This window comes from Poromitra crassiceps (assembly GCF_964638095.1).
Source record: "Poromitra crassiceps genome assembly, chromosome: 3".
Lineage (NCBI taxonomy): Eukaryota > Metazoa > Chordata > Actinopteri > Beryciformes > Melamphaidae > Poromitra > Poromitra crassiceps.
In genome coordinates this window covers 60,937,303-60,958,264 of record NC_139625.1, presented here as the reverse complement: position 1 = coordinate 60,958,264, position 20,962 = coordinate 60,937,303, and the positions used below count along the sequence as shown (strand labels likewise).

Here is a 20,962-nt window from a genome sequence, read left to right as displayed (position 1 = left end):
TTTAAGCTGTTCATAACACCCCCCCCCCCCCCCCAACAGGGATTTTGAGGCATGTGACAGTAACATGTTGTCTAATACCTTGGGACTGTATCCAAAACTTTTGACAAATCCTTGAGGTTTATGGATTATGGAAACCTAAGCTATAAAGGAGTTTTTTTGTTTTGTATTTGTTTTTACAAATGGGGCAATTCAAGTAGGGCAATGAAGGAGAAAAACACAAAAGCATAAAGTTACCTTTGATACCATTGGGGCAAAATATTCTCAGCATTGACACCTCCAATTTTCATTCACTTAATTTGACATATTGCAGAACTGTTATGGGTTGAGAAATTTCTCCAGTGTCTTTGGTTTATGAAACCCTTTAAAAATCCATTTGATAAACTCCAAAGGGCATTGTCATCAAGCTAAAGGCAATTGCATCAATGTCAAATTGTGTTTAAAGCCATGTATTTACCACATCAGCGCCTTTTCCTTACTGATCACGCTCTGTTCGAGTGACTTTTGCCCGGCTTGAGAAACAAGCATCATCAGTGCGGAAACTATAGAAGGTAAATATTAGACTGATACACAGTGCAGTCGTTTGGCCACAAAACACACTAATCATGCTGCATGAGCTGTTTTGAGAAGCAATTGTTTGGACAATTTATGCTTGATGGCTTCGTTAACGTTTAACAGTTTGGGAGAAGATGAAAGTACATTACAAACCTCAGTCTCACTGACATGGGGATGGGTAGATAATGACATAATTTTAGGGTTAATAATGTGTAAATAAGGCCAACATAAATTTTCAGTTTTTCAATTTTATCTGGTCTCGCTTGCCAGACTCTCTCCCTACATCGGGTGAGGAAAATTGATCAAAACCCAGAAATTACCAATACATTTTTCCTTCACAGAGCTGTATAAAAAACCTTCACACATCTAGTTAACCACTACTCCAGAGGGTATTCTTTACACACAAGTCTTGATGTTAAGTACTACAGAAGAAAATACTTATGTTGACATGTGCAAGTGGACCCAGTAGAGAGTAACAAATTCATTTTATTGTGAAAGCGACGCCGACAAACTTGTCTTAAAAAAAAGGGAATGAAAGAATGAAAACAAATCAAACACTTCTAACAATTGACCAAAAAACAGATGCTGATGGCTGGTAAGGGCAGGAGGGGAGGGCGGGGATGGTTGGTAGGACATTGGATCAGTCTTGGCTTCATTTAGAATCTTCCAGAGCGTTCTCGGTCCCTTGACCTCCGCCTCTCACGGTCCCGCCCACCTCCACCTCCACCTCCACCTCCACCTCCGCCTCCACGTCCACGATCCCTGGAGCGAGAGCGCCGTTCCCGGGGGGAACGCGAGCGAGAGCGGTGCCTGGTGGGAAGAGGAGAGGGAAAGGTTCTAGACAGGGCAGATTTACACAACTTCAAAATAAGTTACGTACACTACCAGTCAAAAGTTTGGACACACCTGATTGTTTTTCATGACCTTAAAGCCATTTTGATCTAAAGGCTTGTGCTTAAATGCTTGAAATTAGTTTTTCTGAGACAAATATAAACAGTGAAGTTGATGGCTGTGTATGAATTTCTTTCCAAAGCCTTTGCCATCAAGGCAAATGGTAGTTTAGGGTAGACTTCAGGGTATATGCAGGAATCCTGAAGTTAAGACATTTTAAGACATTTTCAATAGATTTATATTCGTCACATCAGCAATAGGGGTTATCACAATACGATATTATATAGATTCTTTGGACAACGATACGATATTTGCTGAGATCATAAAGTCTATGATAACACGATTTTGATTCAATTCAGGGTCTGTGATCGATGAGATGATATATGCCCATTTAACACAATCAGCTACAAAATCTATTAATCTGATAAAATGGCTATTAAGATTCAGGGATGCAAAGTCATGGGTAGTGAAAAAGGTGACAGATACCAGGGCAGACATAAAACCAATCAGAAATCTTCCTATTTTAGGATGAAAAAGGCCTAAAGGTGACTAGTTTGCATCCCTGAAGATTTTGTTTATACTTTTTTAGGGGCTTAATTTTCCCTAAATTGATTTATCAACTGTTAATACTTTTCAAACCCCCACGGATACCCTGGGGGTACTTTAAAGAAAGAATTAAAGATTGTTTTGATTTGTTAATTGCGTAACTCTACTTGTTACATGTCGTATGTCATAGTTTTGATATCTTTACTATTATTCTAACATGGAAAATAAATAAAAAAGTGTTCCCAAACTTTGGAAAACCAACTAATCATAAATCATAAATCAATGCCTGCTGTGTGCAGGGAGTTCCTGAAATACAAATCCTTCACTTTCTGGAACTCCATACCTTTTCCTGCGGCGGCCATACAGCTCCCTACGCAGTTCCCGGGATATAGGTTTCAGGTGCATGAAGTTGCAGAAGCCACCTCGGGTGCACTCTCTGCGGGGTGAACAGGACACAAAGGGTTAAAAACTAGCCTGGCTTGTGTTTGTACTAGATCAACGTCATGAGAAAAAGTTCACTTGTGGCCACTTTCAAATGCCGAAAAACCATAGCAGCATGCCGGCCTCCACAGCTGAGGAGCTGAATGTTATCTCCCTTTGGACAATGCAAACACCACACAGTCTACTGGAAAACCACTGAGGATTCATGCTGGAGAGGATCATACGTGTACCTTACACGTAAATGTACCTTTGCATTTTGACAATAAGTACGGTAGTAAACACAGCCATAAGTGCAGTTATTGCAGAAATAGACTCCGTAACACAAACAAGAACAAGAACACCAGTGGAGATTCTGAGCGGGAAATAAGTTTTCACCGTTCTTCCGAGTGGATTTGGGTTGCATTTGGCGACGCTGATTGGCTGAGGGAATTGTCTGTCAAGGCAAATACTCCCATTTTGACAAGTTACATTTTGACAAGTTACAATATCAGGTAGTTGCCATGTTGTTAACGGGACTACCAGATCTACCAGACGAGGCTTGAGACCAAATGATACTCACCCCATCTCGTACTGGCGGCAGCAGGCTTCCCTGAAGTCGGTGACGGGGGAGAGCTCTGCGGAGATTGGCTGGCCGTTGAACCAGCGGTTGTTCAGGTCCATGACTGCTTTCTCTGCATCCTCCTCACGACGAAACTACACACAGGAAGCACACACTTCAGCAACTACTATTTTCATCATATCCATTTTTATTCCTTCATTTTTAGCTCTACAGCTCTATAGGTTGGTCGTTTGGTCCAAAAAGTTCACTACCCTTTGGCGGCCAGTTTTCACCCTAGAAGGCTGAAATTTGGCATGGAGGTCAAGTGTGTGTGTGTAAAGGTGTGTTTGTATTCATGCCAATTGGCTAAAAGGGGGCGGTGGGGGCACATTTAAAAATGCAGGGTGGCAGAGGCAGAGTAGGGTGGGTTGCCCCGGCCATCCTGCATTTTCAGAAATTCACATGCGGTCGCAGTAATAGAGCTGAACAGTCACGTGACTTCTCATGACGTTTCCTGCCCAGGAAGTGAGTTCCCCATTCATTTTCTCCATATACATTTGTAAAAATCCTTATATAACCAGTTTTACGGCTGGAACCAAGCCAACCTGTGACCTACTGAATTGTGAGTGACCATAAAACATTCGGTTTGGCGGAAAAACAAAAAATAAGAAGCAGGCGAAAAATCAAAAATGTTATTTCCCCCCCCCCCCCCCCCCCCCAGTTGTTATTTTTTATTTTTGCACCAAACAGAATGTTTTATGGTCACTCACGATTCAGTAGGTCATGGGTTGGCTTGGTCCCAGCCGTAAAACTCGTTATATAAGGATTCTACAGAGAAAATGAATGGGAACTCACTTCTGGGGCAAAAAATGTCACGTGACTGTTAAGCTCTATTGCAAATTCACACTTGTTTTACTTCTGCCCCCCCCTCTACGTTCAGATCCATCACCAACCTTCTGCCCCCCCCCCTCTACGTTCAGATCCATCACCAACCCTCTGCCTCCCCTCTACGTTCAGATCCATCACCAACCTTCTGCCCCCCCCCCTCTACGTTCAGATCCATCACCAACCTTCTGCCCCCCCCCTCTACGTTCAGATCCATCACCAACCTTCTGCCCCCCCCCTCTACGTTCAGATCCATCACCAACCTTCTGCCCCCCCCTCTACGTTCAGGTCCATCACCAACCTTCTGCCTCCCCTCTACGTTCAGATCCATCACCAACCTTCTGCCCCCCCCCTCTACGTTCAGATCCATCACCAACCTTCTGCCCCCCCCCCTCTACGTTCAGGTCCATCACCAACCTTCTGCCCCCCCCTCTACGTTCAGATCCATCACCAACCTTCTGCCCCCCCCCCCTCTACGTTCAGATCCATCACCAACCTTCTGCCCCCCCCCTCTACGTTCAGATCCATCACCAACCTTCTGCCCCCCCTCTACGTTCAGATCCATCACCAACCTTCTGCCCCCCCCCCCTCTACGTTTAGATCCATCACCAACCTTCTGCCCCCCCTCTACGTTCAGATCCATCACCAACCTTCTGCCCCCCCCTCTACGTTCAGATCCATCACCAACCTTCTGCCTCACTCTACGTTCAGATCCATCACCAACCTTCTGCCCCCCCTCTACGTTCAGATCCATCACCAACCTTCTGCCCCCCCTCTACGTTCAGATCCATCACCAACCTTCTGCCCCCCCCCCTCTACGTTCAGATCAATCACCAACCTTCTGCCTCACTCTACATTCAGATCCATCACCAACCTTCTGCCTCACTCTACGTTCAGATCCATCACCAACCTTCTGCCCCCCCTCTACGTTCAGATCCATCACCAACCTTCTGCCCCCCTCTACGTTCAGATCCATCACCAACCTTCTGCCCCCCCTCTACGTTCAGATCCATCACCAACCTTCTGCCCCCCCTTTACGTTCAGATCCATCACCAACCTTCTGCCCCCCCCTCTACGTTCAGATCCATCACCAACCTTCTGCCCCCCCTCTACGTTCAGATCCATCACCAACCTTCTGCCCCCCCTTTACGTTCAGATCCATCACCAACCTTCTGCCCCCCCTCTACGTTCAGATCCATCACCAACCTTCTGCCCCCCCTCTACGTTCAGATCCATCACCAACCTTCTGCCTCCCCTCTACGTTCAGATCCATCACCAACCTTCTGCCCCCCCCCCCCTCTACGTTCAGATCCATCACCAACCTTCTGCCCCCCCCCCCCCCCCCTACGTTCAGATCCATCAGCAACCTTCTGCCCCCCCTCTACGTTCAGATCCATCACCAACCTTCACATAGACGTTCCCCACGAGGTGGTCGCCCAAATTATCGCATACGTTCATCTCTTCCACCTCTCCATACTTCTCCTCCATCTCTGTGAACACTTCCTGTGGGCAAAGATCAAAAACAATAGTGAATTACGTTGAGCCTGCTTAGCTATAAAGTTATAATAAAGTCTTTCACTGGCTCTGAGATTTTCATGATTCATCGGATTAGAGGTTATGTTTATACGTGAGCGGAGTATCCAGTTTGCCTCGTGATTCAATGCATTCCTTTCTAGCATAAGCACATTTCAAAAGAAGCTGGAAGTGTTGAGCAGCCTCTAGATAACGAGTTCAGAAAGATATTACCTCAAATTATTACTGAGCTTGGCCTCGTATTTGAGGCCTATTGACAAGATCACAGTAGAATTTAGATAAGAGTAGAAGCTACAGCTTCTCACTGAAGCCAATTCTGTTTAAACTCTGAAATTTAGCACATGCTTTCCATGTGTTAGAGTTACAGCTGCTGCGTAATGCTGTGTAAATATTTGCTCTTAAACTAATACATGATTCTTACATCAGTGAATCACATTGGGTCAATAGGCCATGTCAGTTTGTTCCCGTTTTGTCGCCGGGGCAGCAGGACGTTATAAAAACAGCAGACAAACATTGCGTAGAAGTTTATGTCGAAATAAGCCACGTCAAAAGCACAATATGTTGCTCACCTCAAAGAACTCATCGTAATGCTCCTGCATCTCCACATCGCTGACGGCACCTACAACATTTCAACACAACTACCGTAGTCAAGGCAGAGCTAGACGAGCAGCGTTGGAAAAGGAAACGTCTTCAAATCTGCTGTTACACTTTAACTTTTAAGAGACAAAACTACATGTGGCAGCTTAGCATTATGCGTCACTGTAACTGCTAAAGTTAGATAATATTATTTACTCAGCATGCATAAACAAATGAGTTTCATGTTTCCAATTGAGTATGTGTGTATTACTAGATGCTACAATGAACATATCCCCCCCACCCATGCCTTTCTGTCTATTCAACTTATTTCACAGATGCAATATAAAAGCTAGACCTGTCCCCTCTTAGTCATCCGTTTGGTTCGTAAGGTTTTCCTCAACTAAGACTTGTTAGTACAAGTTCATTTACAAATATGTATATATATTGCTGTTCTGTGATTAAAAAAGAAAAAGAAATCAAATTGCATGTATTTGCAGAGAAGATCATGATTAAGTTGACTACACAACTAGTTCATTAAATTGACTATTGGATGTGAGAGAATTTCCAAAGTCGGGGACAGCCCTAGTAGAATCCTTGTCTCACTGATTTGAAAGCAAAAACGGTACTTTAATGTGAAGCAGCAACTGCTAAGTATAAAGCAAAATGGCACACGAAGAGTAAATTAAAGCTCTTAAGTCTATTACATCTGTTTCACATCAGCAAAACTCAAGGAATGAAGGGGTCTAAGCCAAAGCCGTGCACATTATTGCACCAGATTTACTCAAATGCTTTTGAGTTAGGCCAGCAAAACGGCATCTGGCCACTTGACATTTAAGCCAAACAAAGACAAATGTTTTTTTTTTATGGTAGGAAATATTAAAGACTTAGTTATTTTATATACAGGAAAAGGTGGGATGAGTCAGAGGAGCCTAGAGATTGATTGGCTGATTTATACATGTTCCTACACTGGGCAAATGTGGGGAGGTGTGATGTAGTAAATATATACATGTAAGTGCAGTCAGTGCTGCAGGCTCCGCATATGAAGGGGAAACTTACAGTGTAAACCATCAGCAGACTGGGCAGAGTTTTGTGGGTTACGGTAAATGTTCAAGAGGGCAATGGTCTGAAATACAAAATGTACACTTTTGTGACACAGATCAAGCAAAATACAGAGATGGGGAGGGAAACAGTTGTGATTAGATATTTTAGGTCAGTTCTTTTGCAGTTTTTTAGTCTCTACAGCTCCTGGGGGGACGGCTAATTGTGTGTCGGGTGCTTGAGAAATCAAGACGTGCACAACCGCTGAAAGAGAAGGGAATTTCTTTCAGGTGAATTCTGCCACGGCATCGGATGAAGCTGCAAACACAAGGATCTCAGAACCAGCCTTCCTTAGCAGATGAATCCATCTAGGAGTTAAGCCATGTTTGCTGAATTTCAAAATAACTGAATTTGACACCGATGTCTTTTTTGAATCAAGCCTCTCAGAGAGGGTGCTGATGAAGGACACCTGACCGGTACTCACTGGTCAGATGAAATCCTACACCAACATTCATTTTCCAAGAGCCTTAACATGCAAGACAATGGTGTGATGACTCAATCCTTTCAAATCCAATGGATGCACAGTTTTAGAAATACAGTCCCCAAAGGGAAACAGAATGGCCAATTCTAAAATCCCTGTTTGGAAACAGAAATCAAATGTCAGCACAACAGAGCAGAATAGTCCTCCATAACCCATCACACACACACACACACACACACACACACACACCTACCTGTACGAGAGGCTGTGCATCAGCTCTGCTAGACTGGGCTCAACATTGTTACGGTTCGCGCCTACGACACACAGGTCTAAGTAGCCTACAGCCTAACTTGTGCGAGCGCTCGGCTAAACCGTCCTAAACTTCTGCTCTTCTAATGCAAGTTTAGGTGGAAAAACAGATAGAGTGAGGATTAGTGGTCAATCGTTTGTCTATGCTTTTTGTTGGTAGTAAATGACCTACAACTAGCCATAACTGACCGGGCATATTTGTTTTGGGATATTTGGACAATAATGGGGCCATGTTGTGTTGAAACAAAGTTGGGTCTCCCGCTAACAGGGCTGAGGCAGTCCCTCACACTCAGCCTGTTGTAATGTGGGCTATTTTTTTAGGAACCTGGGGGGGAGAAAGGAGGGACTACTGCACCTCAGAGGCTAACAAACCTTCGGACTTACAGCGAGAGGCGTCGGCCGTCTGTGCACTGTTTTGGGGATTACGGTAGATGTTTTGAATCAAGATGGTCTGCAGAGGGAAAAATAAAAAGATACATGGTCAGAGGATTGTTTGATTGAAAAAAACTAATTCTGTACTAGTTCTGATGTAAATTGAGCTGCGCTCTATGCCCAAATAGCTTTTGTAAATCTTGAAATAGTGCAAGATCTGTATAGATCATATCTGTATAGTTTGCAAATAAGAGGAACAAAACAGAGTGAAGATCCAGGGGTCTCTGGGTACTTGTGCTCCACCTAGGGGTTAAGCTCAGTCTCACACCCTGACATTATCTTAAAAGCAAAGTAGAGTTATTTTGGACTGCGAAATTGGTTCCAGGAAGTCTGCAATAGTGTGTGTTTATAGATGGTAGGTTCTGTCACATTTTTAACACGAACATTCTCTTTCAGAAAAACTTTCAGCCTTTCAACAACTAAAATGTGCAGGAAACCAGCCCTGTTCGCAGGCTGCTTACAAGTGTGACTTTGCTGAAAAAGAACAAAACGCAGAGTTAATGTTCATAACTGCAAAACATGGGACCTGAAATAGAACTACTAGCATTAGATAATGACAATGCAAATGAGAAAAGGACTGACATGATAAGTATGGGTCTTTTCACAAGTAATTAGTGACATGGTGAGCGCAAAACAATCATCTATACTGTACACCAGGGTAGGAAATTATATTTTTTTAAATATATGTTACGGGGGCATTTGGAAGATAAGATAACGTAGTTGGCTCGAGCCTGTTTCATCCTGGAACCCACTCTTTTGCGCCAGAACTAACGTATTTGTTGCCGTTAGCTTGCCGCGGCGAGGTTACGTTAGCTATAGTGTCGACGCCAGACCCATGATATACTACGTTACTGCATGCTGCAGAGCTCTCTCTGGGTCTGGAAAACTTTCCCTCAGAGGGCTGGTTATGGGAGGGAACCGTCCACTTGGCCAGTCATATGACAGTGATGGCTTCAGTCCTCTCCAATCAGTAACGACTTTGCAATCAGACAACACGGGAGGTGCAGCCCATTTGCTCTCTCATCGGTGCTACGACCTGTCACTCATTCAATTTCAACCCGCCAAAACCACCAGTGGCTGTTAACTGGCACAGACTCACTTATGTAGTATGTGGAGCGCAGCGATTCAATGTAATATTTGAGTCTGGGGAGAGACTACGTTAGCTAGAGCCTGAAAAGAACAACAACACAAGTTGTATAGTAGCGTTAGCACAGTAACGTTAGCACATTTCTAGTCACTGCCGAGGAAGGTTTCTGGAGAGCCAAAGACAATGGAGTACTCGCCATGTGAAATCTTATGATCAATGTCCATGTCTTTCCCAGCACCCGGCAGCAGAGCAGAGATGCCTTTGGATTTCAACTGTTGTACTTGATCCTCCATTATCGATAACAGCCGACAGACAACTATAACTATTCCATCAACTGGCCATTTGTTTGAAAAGTAAAGCTTCTGTATTGGCTTAAAATATGTGATATTGTGAATCTGCAATGTTTCTACAAGAACTTCTAATAAAAAACTTTGTTCGGTATGTCCATTTGTTAATGACTGATGAGTCTCGTGTTGAGGATAGTTGTTTGCCGTTTTATTTTCTTACTCGTTGTGTCTGATTGTCAAGTTAACGAGCTATTTCCGCTGTTGTTTCCTGTCTAGGGCGGGCTCTAGGCCGGAAACAGGCAGGGTGACAAAATCACTTGTAAACGGAGGCCAGGCTCTTTCTCGCCGAGAAGAAATATAGCCAGCCACGTTATAAACAACAAACTAACGCTGGTGATCCGTATGGAAACAGTGTTACTCTAAATGGTTAAAAGTTATATCAATTTTGTCATTCAGTGGTGTTTTACTGCCATGTAGGGCGCTAAGAAGGGTGAGGCGCGCGGCCCAGCACGTAACAGGATGTGAGCTGCCAGAACTGCAAGATCTGTACAACCAGCGGTGCCTCAGGAGGTCCCTGAAGATCATCAAAGACACAAACCACCCCCACAACAGTCTGTTCTCCCTGCTACCCTCAGGGAGGAGATACAGGGTCCCAAGAGCATGCACAAATCGCTTGAGGGACAGTTTCTTCTCGCAGGCCACGAGACTCCTTAACATATACAAATGGTGTAGAAGCCGTACTGTACCGCACTGCAGCTGCTACCATCATGTATGACTAATGTTCAATAGTATGTTTAATTAGGTATATGCTACTTGCACCTAACAGAATGTTATTATGTTTAATTATGTTTAAAGTATGTTGATGCCATTTGCACATATGTGCAGTGAATACGCCACTGTCTGTGGCGTGTCTACTGCTTTATTGCTTGTTGCCTGTTGTTTTTATTTATTTGTTTTTATTTTTTGCACTATGTTGTAACGGAGTCTACAGCACAAGAATTTCACACGTGATACTTGTACTACGGAGTGACAATAAAAATCTTGAATCTCTTGAATCTTGAATGTAACATAACTAGCTAGCCGCTAACATTAGCCACAGTAGGCGATTACACGTAATGCATTGCTCTTAAAGGACTCGTGCCGCGTGAACTACAGTAATAATCACATGGGGGAAAAGAACATTTTTCACATGAGTGGGGCACGCGCAAATACCACCAACGATGTACCAAATCGGCCATTCATTTGAGGGTAAAATGTGGAGATTTTGACCAGAATCCTTCACATACCACCCCAAAAGGTTGGTTAAAAGCTGAAAAAAGTGTTCTGGGGTTTAGCCCTGCTTTAAATTGCAAATTTGAATATTACATTCTTGACTTGTGAAAGTTTCACAACATATAAAAGTAACGTTACTCCACATCAGACTGCTAGCTCTTATGCCAAATGAAATTTGGATATCCCAGAGAGATTTTTGTGTTTCAATACACGTTGGATAAATTTAACTATGTCAAAGCGTCGCTTTGGTTCCCAGAGAAACACCCTATTTGAAAAGAATACCATTGGTGCGATACTCACCTGGCTGAATGTGGGCTTGTTGTGCAATCTAGAGCAGCGGTCCCCATGTCGACACGCTCCAATTTTGAAATAGAATGAACAATTGACCCTGAAGGAAACGTATAATATGATCAATGTGTGAAGATGACAAAAAAGTAAGTCTGCATTTATTTAATACTGCGAGGGTACTCATTCACGGTCTAATCTGAGCTGTAAATGTACAGGTTTCTGCTGCACTCACTCCGGCGGCTACTGGAAACAAAAACAAACCGCCTGCCTGCATAGCCAGTTTGCTAACAAGCTATTACACGTTTAGGAGTTAACCTTGCTTGACTGATTTATGAATGGTAGAGCAGCACGTAGCCGCAGCAAGATTTGAAGTTTGTACACACAGATTGGAGGACTAACGTTACTAATAGAACCACTTGATTATGCGCAAACTGACTCCACATTGTAGCAGATGGTTAGCTAGTTGGATGCCTTCCTGGATTTCATTCAATCAATGCGTGAACGTTAGCTTAGCTATCTCTCGCTAGCTTCACTGGGACATTCAAGGCTGCTACAACTACAAACAAAGCCTCAGAGAAGCCACGACTGGCAGCAAAGTCACCCTACCACATGCACACGGTGTACCCAACGCACCGTTTACATAAACACAGAAATAAAACACAAAATTAAACTTACTTGTCTTTCTCTGTACCGAAAATGGACGCCAGGTACTCCGCCATTTTCGGCTCGTCGGCGGGGACGTTATGGAGTACGTCATTACGTCATACGTAAAGCGTCGTTTTTTCCACTCTTTTCTTCTCAACTTTATTTACACAGTGAAACTGCGCGACTAGCGCAAGATGCACTTTTGAACTCCGCATGAGTGGAAGATTTCCCATTATGTTTTTCCTCCTTACAAATTGGCAAACTTTCTAATATGTAGGCTACATAATTTTATTCATTAACAGTCATTCCAAAACTTAGGTTAGGAGTATACAGTCCATGGTTAGGAGTGAGCTAAACACATCATCTTATAGTTTAAACAAACAGATCTAAACACATGCTATAAAACCATTGACTGTAGTGTATATTCAAACACTGTTACATTTAAAACTGTAATAACAATAATGATCCCCAAAATTCTAACCCCCCCCCCCCCCCCCCCCCCATGTTTACATATTTCTGCAACTCTACATTGTGTTATGATTTTATGATTACACTATGTATTGTGTGTGTGTGTGTGTGTGTGTGTGGGGGGGGGGGGGGGGTATTTCCTTTAGCTACTTGTCTCCTCTAATGGTCACAAGATGTCGCTGTAGTTCTGGATTCACTTGCTTGAGACTACTATTTACAGTAATATCCACTCCCCTTATTTTGCTTCATCCTCTCCTCCTCTCCTCTGAGGTCAGAGGAAGTTTAAACTTTACACTCTTGTGTCTGACGGTGTTCACCGGTAACAACACTGGTGGAGTCATGAGTGGCCTATGAGCAGACAAAACACAGTGCAGGTGACAGACACCCGCCACCTCTCTTCAGGATACTTATTAATACAGTCACTTATAGAGGCCTAAGTCACTTATCAGTTCTGTTGATTAGACGGTGGGTTGACAGTATACCCACCTCCTTCAGCATCGTGCAGCCAAGTCTGTGCAGAAAGCCACTAAACCTGCAGAACACAGAGATGGTTAAGATGAAAGGAAGAAAGGCTGAGGAGAAAGGAAGCCAACTGAAGACGGTGAACCACAAACACTGCCAAGAAGTGACAAGGACATGATGCAGACAGCAAGGAAGAGAGTGAGAGAAGGTGTGTGTGTGTGTGTGTGTGTGTGTGTGTGTGTGTGTGTGTGTGTGTGTGTGTGTGTGTGTGTGTGTGTGTGTGTGTGTGTGTGTGTGTGTGTGTGTGTGTGTGTGTGTGTGTGTGTGTGTGAGAGAGAGAGAGAGAGAGAGAGATATTTACCAAGACTTTGGATCTTGCTATAGCTCCATTTTAGCATGGTATAAGCACTTGACACTTGGCTTGGCTGTTAGAAGAAAAGATGGGGTGACTTTAGGGATGTGGCAGGTCTCACTGCATTAGGCCCACAAGGCACTTAGCTCCTATCTCTTTACCTCCTCCAGCTTTATAGACTATTTCAACTTGACAACCTAAACATTCTAAATAGACCCTAGCTTTACTATGTTGCAGTGTTTGCTAATACAATAGCTGACAGGAAATAAACTAGGGTCCAAACTGTTCACAACAAAATTCCAGCGAAACGGTCTACAGTACACCACCCATCAGCCTACACACTGCATTTGCTGCACCTACTTTAAGGAGAGAGAGAGGCAGAGTGAGCAAGAGAAACAGAACAGAGAGAGAGAGAAAGAGGAAGCGTGCATGTGTCATTGAGCAGCATCATCCTAGACGACAGCACTTCTCTATATTGTGTTCCAGGCAGAATGGTGCATTCTGAGGAACTGCTTGCTGTGTCTGGTCATCTGGTGTCTGGTGCTGCCGTCACCCGCTGAAAGAAGATGACCAGTGCTTTTCAGAGAGCTTCCACCATGACGACTAACCTCTGCTGCTGGACCGTCCTACGTCTGTCTGTCTTAGCGGCACTCCTTCTCACCTCGGACGCTGATAGTAAGTTGTGTCTTACAAATTTCTCTTATACTACAGGTGTAGTAGACTTTGTAAGCCAACTTAACTGAAGCCCTCAGATAAAGAATCATGTCAGATTGTTTTAGTTTTTCCAAATGAATGATGATTTGAATTGTTATGCAGTGTTTCTCAATGTGCGGTACGAGACCACCAGGGGTCCTTGAAGGGGTTCCACGGGGTCCCAGGGAAATGGATGAATTGTTAAACTTCACCATAATTGATCTCTCTCTATACCTACAATACAGTCATGGAATTCTGGATGAAATCATATCTAACAATAAAAGTATTTGCATATTTGGGTTTGAAACACAAAATACCCCTGTCCGAGGCCCAAATGGTTACTAAATTAGGGGTCCTTGATATGAGAAAAAAAAGGAAAAAAGTTGAGAATCACTGATCTACAAGTTTTCTACACAGGTCTGGAAAGTCTGGAAATTTATAGTAAAGAAATTTGGTAATTTCCAGGTCTTTAAATGTCTAGAAATTGCACAAAAATATACTGTCCCAATATACATACGGAATTACGGATACAGTTTGTGGTTTATTTAGACCCCTCTCATCTGACATATTCTGATATTATCTGTGGAGTGATATGGCAGAGTTAGTCAGAGCAGACGACTGTCAGGCTGCCAAAATCTTAACAAATTATAGCCTAATGGTCTAGGAAAAGTCTGACATTTTGTAATTGAACTGTATGTAATACTGTGTTGCTACATTGCAATGGTTGTAGGCAGCCACGGAGGCTGAAAAAGTTCTGTGCTTTCAGGTGATGTGATTTGGACTGTCTGCAGGTATATGTTAGCATTAGCAAGTATGTTAGCAGTTTATTTAAATTTAAGGAGGGACAGAGCAGTCGCAGTCATCTCCCATGCATAACCACTGGCTCAGTCATGTCGTATTTACTTGCTGATCAAGCACCAGTGTCACACAACATTAAAAGTTGTAACAGAAACACATTAGTTTGAAGGTAAGTCAAGTTGAAGTATGATTCTGCATTCATTTTGATTCATCCTATAGGTGTATCAGGCAGGAAACGACAATCAGACTTGGTCACGCCTGATGTCACAGCATACCATATAATAATGTACAGCTTTATAGGACTACTTGGCTTTAAAATGAAGGAAGTAGCATGGCTGTTAAACTGGCGAAACCACATGTTGTCAGATGTCTGTTTCAGACGTGATAAGAATGCAAATTTCTGTTAATTTCTTCCACAAAAGGAGGATGTTTTCAGACTGTGTGGGAGCTCGATGGAAACGATTAGAGATAGGCTATATGTCTTCTAAAAACATGAAAGCGGCAGAAGTCATAAAAGTGAGGTATAGGAAAGTCCTTTTGTTCTGGGTAAATCACTCATTAGCCTTAGCAATGGTCTTTTCCACTTATTCCACTTATTATTTTCTCACATAAAACACCCTCTAAACGTCATTAGCCAAATATAATACATTTTCGAAAACAAGGCGAGTGACACACACATTCTAACTCTTTGATTTGATTAATGGTGGGTGATTTTAACCCCCTGACATCAACCAAAGTGTCATTCATATATTGATCAGCCAAGCGTTTCTCTCTTGAGACAATACATTTTAGGTGGGGTTTAGTTCCTAGTCTCTTGTGCTAATTGTGTTCCCACACAATCACAAAGTGAAATGTCACCAAATGAGGGATTTTTCTCAATGTATGTAATCAATCTTTTTTTTTTTCTTATCTTTTTTTTCTTTTTTCTATATTGTATTTTAAATTTTAACAATATATATCAACAAAAATGAACAAGCTCAGACACAGTAAAGGAAAAAAAAACATACACATATCAACAGTTATCATAATGTGGTGCTACCATTAATATAAGGTGCTTATATACTTGTAAGAGATGTCACGCATGGGGTCCCATGCAAGGCGTCCAACAGAAACCAGCCGGGCAAGTCACCCACCGCCACTAACCTTGTCGAGGTAGGCTAGAAACGGGTCCCAAATACCGGTAGTTAGAAACTTTTTAAGAGAGTTGGTTCTCAGGGATCTGAGCCTCTCCATCCTTATAACAGAGATCATGTCCATCTGCCACAGTTGGATCTTTTCTTTTTTCATTTACATGCTGTATCACTTTTGCTGAAGCTGAGGGAAAATGTGACTTGTTATTTACTTGTCTCTCAGTCTTGCATATTTGCTTATCGGGGTACTTTTCCCTTCCCATGTGACTTGTAATTGTACAGTGAAGGCACATGTGGGCTTCAAATGTATCCTTCAAATATTTGTATGATTTTCGCAGTAGAAAATCTGTGACGTTTAAAAGACACTAACAAACCTTCAAACCTTTTTTACTGCAACAACATGTTTTTGTATCATTACTGAGTTTTACAGTCTAATTAGTTCTAAAGATTATAGATGTCGTGTGACTGTTGACTGGTTTCAAAATCTAATTTCATATTCTGTCATCAGCTGGCATCAAGGTATGAAGTGAGAATGTATTGATTGACCAGTCATTTATACTCTGTTGTCATTTCTTCAGGTCAAGATTGTGAGCTGGAAATTAAAGTACGCCGCGGCACGTGTTACAAGGCTTCACTTGGAGCAAACCTCAGGATTAACTGCACAGTTGTTTTCTGCAACAATTCACCACCAACAGTCTTTTGGTTTAAAATGAATCATACAACAACTAAAAATAATCAACCTGTTAGTTTTACCCCCATCCATGTCAACAGTTCCACTCACATCACAACAGAGTGGAAAATGTCAGGAAGTTTGGAATGGAGATCATATCTGGTTTTCACAAACATACTCACAAGCGACGCAGGTGTATATCACTGTAAAGGTGGAGGGCAAGTGAGTCATTCTATCAACGTCTCTGTCTCTGGTAAGTAGAACAGCAGGACTTATCCATCTACACTGTACTGTACTGGCCCAGGGATTTCCTAACTGCTAGTGAATGAGAAACTGACAAAATGCAGTGTTTCATTCTGGTTTCATCTGAAAGTATAAATATATAAGTATAGACTGTGATATTAAATTCCTCTTGTGTTTTGCCCAATCTGATCTAGGATAAGCAATATTCAATATTTTTCAGATAGTGTTGAGCCCACCACAGTTACAGTTACATGGAAGAATGAAACAAGTAAGAAAAGTTGACACACTTTCTCACAGTGATATTGGTGTTCCACATGCCCTGTATTGCTTTCATGCAGTAGAGGTGTTATTTTATTGTTCTTTTCAAATGTTGTGGCAGAATATTTTAATACAGCAACCCTGCATTCATGTTGAGTCAAACATGCTCTTCCTCTTGCAGACAGCACGCCAAGTCAGGATCATAGCTGGGAGACACTGTGGCCGTATGTGTGCATCGCTGCTGGGATCATGGCGCTTGTCATCATAGTGATAATTATATCTGTCCTAGCACTGCGAGGGTGTAAAGGTGAGATGTTTTTATTTTTGACATACTTCTTTGATTCGTTAGGGGGAAATCATCTTTTCTCTGATAAAAATGTCTTCAAGGTAACCAGATTTGAGGGAGCAAATTTGTGGACATCTGTGGTTCTGGTAATACAGATGGCGATGTGGTAATGGTAATTGTATGAAACACCACATAAATCCAGATGGGATTAAAATAAGCCAGATGACAGGTTTCACTCAATTCTACTTGGCTAGCTGGGTGAAAAATCGATGACTTGGAGGCTAGCTCAACCCATTCTCACTCCGAACTCGAGTTGGTAGTGAGAATGTGTTGGGTAACCGGGTCCGTGCAATTTATTGCATTAAAATACCAGCGTGGAAAACTCCTTTCTCAATTTTGTGTTTGTTTCTTCTCTGTGACCAGGAAGCAATATTTTGGCAAATGCATTACCCGCCCATCTCTGCCTCTGATTGGTCTAGCATCAAACGTTGTTCATCTAATCACATTCACTTTGCTATTTTTCGTTTCACAATTTCAAAACGAAAAATGGATGGCCGTCAAGTACACGGACCTAACTGGAGTCAATCAGTGATTTTAATGTATAGCCTATACTAGACTACATTACCAATGCTGCAATGCTAATCACATCACATCCATCCATCCATCCAGACAGACAGACAGACAGACAGACAGACAGACAGACAGACAGACAGACAGACAGACAGGCAGACAGACAGACAGACAGACAGACAGACAGACAGACAGACAGACAGACAGGCAGGCAGACAGACAGACAGACAGGCAGGCAGACAGGCAGACAGACAGACAGGCAGGCAGACAGACAGACAGACAGACAGGCAGACAGACAGACAGACAGACAGACAGGCAGGCAGACAGACAGACAGACAGACAGACAGGCAGACAGGCAGGCAGGCAGACAGACAGACAGACAGGCAGACAGACAGACAGACAGGCAGACAGACAGACAGGCAGGCAGACAGACAGACAGACAGACAGACAGACAGACAGACAGACAGACAGACAGACAGGCAGGATACAATCCGGGGACAGTGCCAGCTGGGGACAAAGCACCAAATCCAGGGACTGTCCCTGGAAAATTAGGACATCTGGTCACCCCTTAAAGGGGCAGTTCACCCCAAAATCAAACCTACTGGCATACACAGCTAAGATGAAATATGTCTTTTTGATTTTGGGGTGAACTTTCCCTTTAAAGCAGCTTGTTGATAATCCAATTTGTCCATTTTACAGCTCCTTGTTCCAAGAAAGAGAGGCAATCAGAAGATCAGGTAAAGCAGCGATACAGTCCAAACCTGCATATCCATTTAATCCAGTTTTAATTAATTTTTAAACTTTTGTTCTGTAAAATATCATTCATCTATGTTTACAGTACATGTCAATTCCCATGACTGAACAATCATCGGCACACCCCTGCCTCCAACCTCCCCCAAGAGGAAGCCCCACTTCTCATATCTACGACAACAGGCCGCCTCGCCCACCCGAGCGGAACAGCACTGCATGCTTGGAGCCCAATCAGATGACATTCTCAGGAGACCACGGCAAGAGGAGACCGGAAGGAGAAAGAAAGAGGAAGAAAGGAAGAAAGATGGTGCAGGAGGAAGAGGAGGAGGAGAGTCCTGTGGTGTACGCTGCTCTCAACCACCAGAGGCTGCCAGAGGCTTCAGCTCGGCCTCCGAGACCGAAGGAGGAGAGTTCAGAGTATGCAGCCATCCGCGTGCCTTAAAGCTGCGCTAGGCAAGATTTGTATGTAAAAATACACCCCTCTTATCACAAAGTGCCCATCCTTTCCCTCCAAATAACTGTATTCAGTGGAACGCTATGGAAATTTTAACACAAAAATGGCAGTTAATTTGAAAAACGTGTTGCCTTTCTAACGTTAAATGCAAATAAAACAACTTTAACAACTTTGGTTATGTTTATAGTCAAGTGAAACAACTTGGTTAAGTAGGATTATGGTTTGGTTCAGGCTTAAATAACAAAATCAACTTTGGAAATGCTGTGACCTGGGAAATGAACTTGGCCTTCCAGTGTGAAAGGCAAGTGTGTACGCCCTCCATCCACCCCGACCTCAACACCCTTACTGGCCACCACGCTATTTCAATAGCAGACATTTGATGTGTGTAACGGTGATATACATGTAGGCTATCTACAAACGTGATATGCAAAGTATTTTTGGTTCAAATATGTGATATGTATCTGTGGATTGCAGAAACGTAGCCTACAATGACATCAACATTTTATTCTGGCATGAGTTCCACCACCCCTTGTATGACATAAGTTCAAAAAGGGCATGGAAATTAGGTCACTTTGCCTAAACAGGAAAACCATTTAGTTAGTAAGACTCACAGTCACAATAGACCCCACATCTTCCCAGCACTGTCTCCTAACCTTCTGACTGCCTCAAATAAGTTTGAGAAACTCGTTATAACTTATTTTTGTGCTCTTGATTTTTTTGTACCTTTATTTATACAGGGGGGGTCTCACTGAGAGCAATGCTCTCTTTTTCAGGAGTGCCCTGTTCACATTCAAACCTGGAAGCTGACCAGTACAACCACAGTCTGATCTGCTGGGCCACTGAGAAGCTCCACTGGAGCAGTTGGGGTTAAGGGCCTTGCTCAAGGGCACCTCAGTGGTGGTAATGAGGGAGGGGCAAGCGCTGCCTTTTCACTTTCCCACCCAGATTTATCCTGCCGGTCCCGGGGATTGAACCGACGACCTTCCGATCACAAGCTCGCTTCTCTAACGGTTAGGCCACCTGCCCAACGGTTGAATGTTTATTTGTCAGGTAGGCATGTAAAAACACGCACTCACCTTAAACTGTGACTTTGTGCTGTTGCACACCCATGACTTGAATTGACTCTGCTGATCGATATCAGTAACCTACTATTTTTATATGATTTCAGAAGCTCATAATAAGTACCATACTATCTCTTACTCATTCACCTTTTGACTGTCTTCATTATCATTTCCTTTTGCATTTGAATGTAATAACCTTTGACAATATATTGTTTAACTGGGAATTAAATGTGACAATAATAATTTTGTGCAATCAAACAACATTATTGTTAATTTATCTGTAAGTGTGATTACTGTATATAAGATCATTATGTGTTATGAATGACTATGCTGTCATTGTTTGTACATTTCTTGTAAATCAATCATGATACCATAAAAGTGAAAATTATTACTTGAAACCCCCCATGGTTTAGATGTGTGTGTATGTGTGCGTGCGTGCGTGCGTTGCATGTGTGTACATTTGTGCTGCGGTTGAACTTGAAACCCACGTGTCACACATCCTGTTTAGAACCGATACCTGTATGCCTGTGTGTGTGTGTGTGTGTGTGTGTGTGTGTGTGTGTGTGTGTGCGTGCACGCGCGCGGGTGCGTTTGTGCTGCACAGGTTGATTGTGATAATAAGTGTGTGTGTTGTGTATGTGGATGTGTAGTGTTTGTCCTTGCACAATTTTGTTTTTTTTAGCTGACCCGTGATAGCAAGGCAGCTCTACATTCCCGGATGTCCCTGAGTGAGTGAGTGATTGACTGAAATGCAGGGGCTGGACAAGGGGTGGAGGGAGGAGTGGGGTGCAAGCAGGGTGCTGCTACTTTAATTGGAAAAGAGTTGGCAAACACTGTCAGCTATATAGCACCACATACTGTACATTACATTACATTGCTGGCTTTCCTGGGGAAGCTAAACCGGTCTGGCCTAGGATAATCCTCGGATGGGAGACTGGTGTTGGAGGACCAGTAGGAGATGCTCGT

At 43.0% G+C, this 20,962-nt stretch overlaps 2 protein-coding genes across 4 annotated transcripts; one reads left to right on the top strand and one right to left on the bottom strand.

Annotated features, from left to right (window-relative positions):
• Positions 1-1,020: 1,020 nt before the first annotated feature.
• LOC310774326 (splicing factor U2AF 35 kDa subunit-like) lies at positions 1,021-11,885 on the bottom strand. 2 transcript variants are annotated; one of them, XM_083634379.1, is made up of 8 exons: positions 11,832-11,885; positions 11,169-11,256; positions 8,175-8,241; positions 5,956-6,005; positions 5,258-5,356; positions 2,990-3,123; positions 2,333-2,425; positions 1,021-1,362 (listed from the first exon to the last, which is right to left on the bottom strand). In XM_083634379.1, exons 1-8 carry the CDS (start codon positions 11,873-11,875, stop codon positions 1,209-1,211), a joined length of 729 nt encoding a protein of 242 aa, XP_083490505.1. In that variant the 5' UTR covers positions 11,876-11,885; the 3' UTR covers positions 1,021-1,208. The 2 variants fall into 2 exon arrangements, with proteins under 2 accessions (XP_083490505.1, XP_083490504.1); XM_083634378.1 differs by lacking the exon at positions 8,175-8,241 and adding an exon at positions 7,019-7,085.
• Positions 11,886-13,584: 1,699 nt separating this feature from the next.
• Positions 13,585-20,363, top strand: btla (B and T lymphocyte associated). 2 transcript variants are annotated; one of them, XM_083633908.1, is made up of 6 exons: positions 13,585-13,758; positions 16,283-16,627; positions 16,838-16,885; positions 17,057-17,182; positions 18,431-18,468; positions 18,570-20,363. In XM_083633908.1, the coding sequence occupies exons 1-6, from the start codon at positions 13,650-13,652 to the stop codon at positions 18,921-18,923; spliced, it is 1,020 nt and encodes a 339-aa protein (XP_083490034.1). In that variant the 5' UTR covers positions 13,585-13,649; the 3' UTR covers positions 18,924-20,363. The 2 variants fall into 2 exon arrangements, with proteins under 2 accessions (XP_083490034.1, XP_083490035.1); XM_083633909.1 differs by lacking the exon at positions 16,838-16,885.
• The last annotated feature ends 599 nt before the right edge of the window (positions 20,364-20,962 follow it).

Bases quoted from the DNA above. Each gene is read 5' to 3' on its own strand.
- btla (XM_083633908.1), top strand. From the start codon at position 13,650: ATGACCAGTGCTTTTCAGAGAGCTTCCACCATGACGACTAACCTCTGC. The intron at 13,759-16,282 runs GTAAGTTGTGTC...TCATTTCTTCAG, and splicing joins TCTCACCTCGGACGCTGATA to GTCAAGATTGTGAGCTGGAA. The intron at 17,183-18,430 runs GTGAGATGTTTT...TCCATTTTACAG, and splicing joins AGCACTGCGAGGGTGTAAAG to CTCCTTGTTCCAAGAAAGAG.
- LOC310774326 (XM_083634379.1), bottom strand. From the start codon at position 11,875: ATGGCGGAGTACCTGGCGTCCATTTTCGGTACAGAGAAAGACAA. The intron at 8,242-11,168 runs GTGAGTATCGCA...TTCCCTCTGCAG, and splicing joins ACAAGCCCACATTCAGCCAG to ACCATCTTGATTCAAAACAT. The intron at 2,426-2,989 runs GTGAGTATCATT...TTCACCCCGCAG, and splicing joins TGCCGCCAGTACGAGATGGG to AGAGTGCACCCGAGGTGGCT.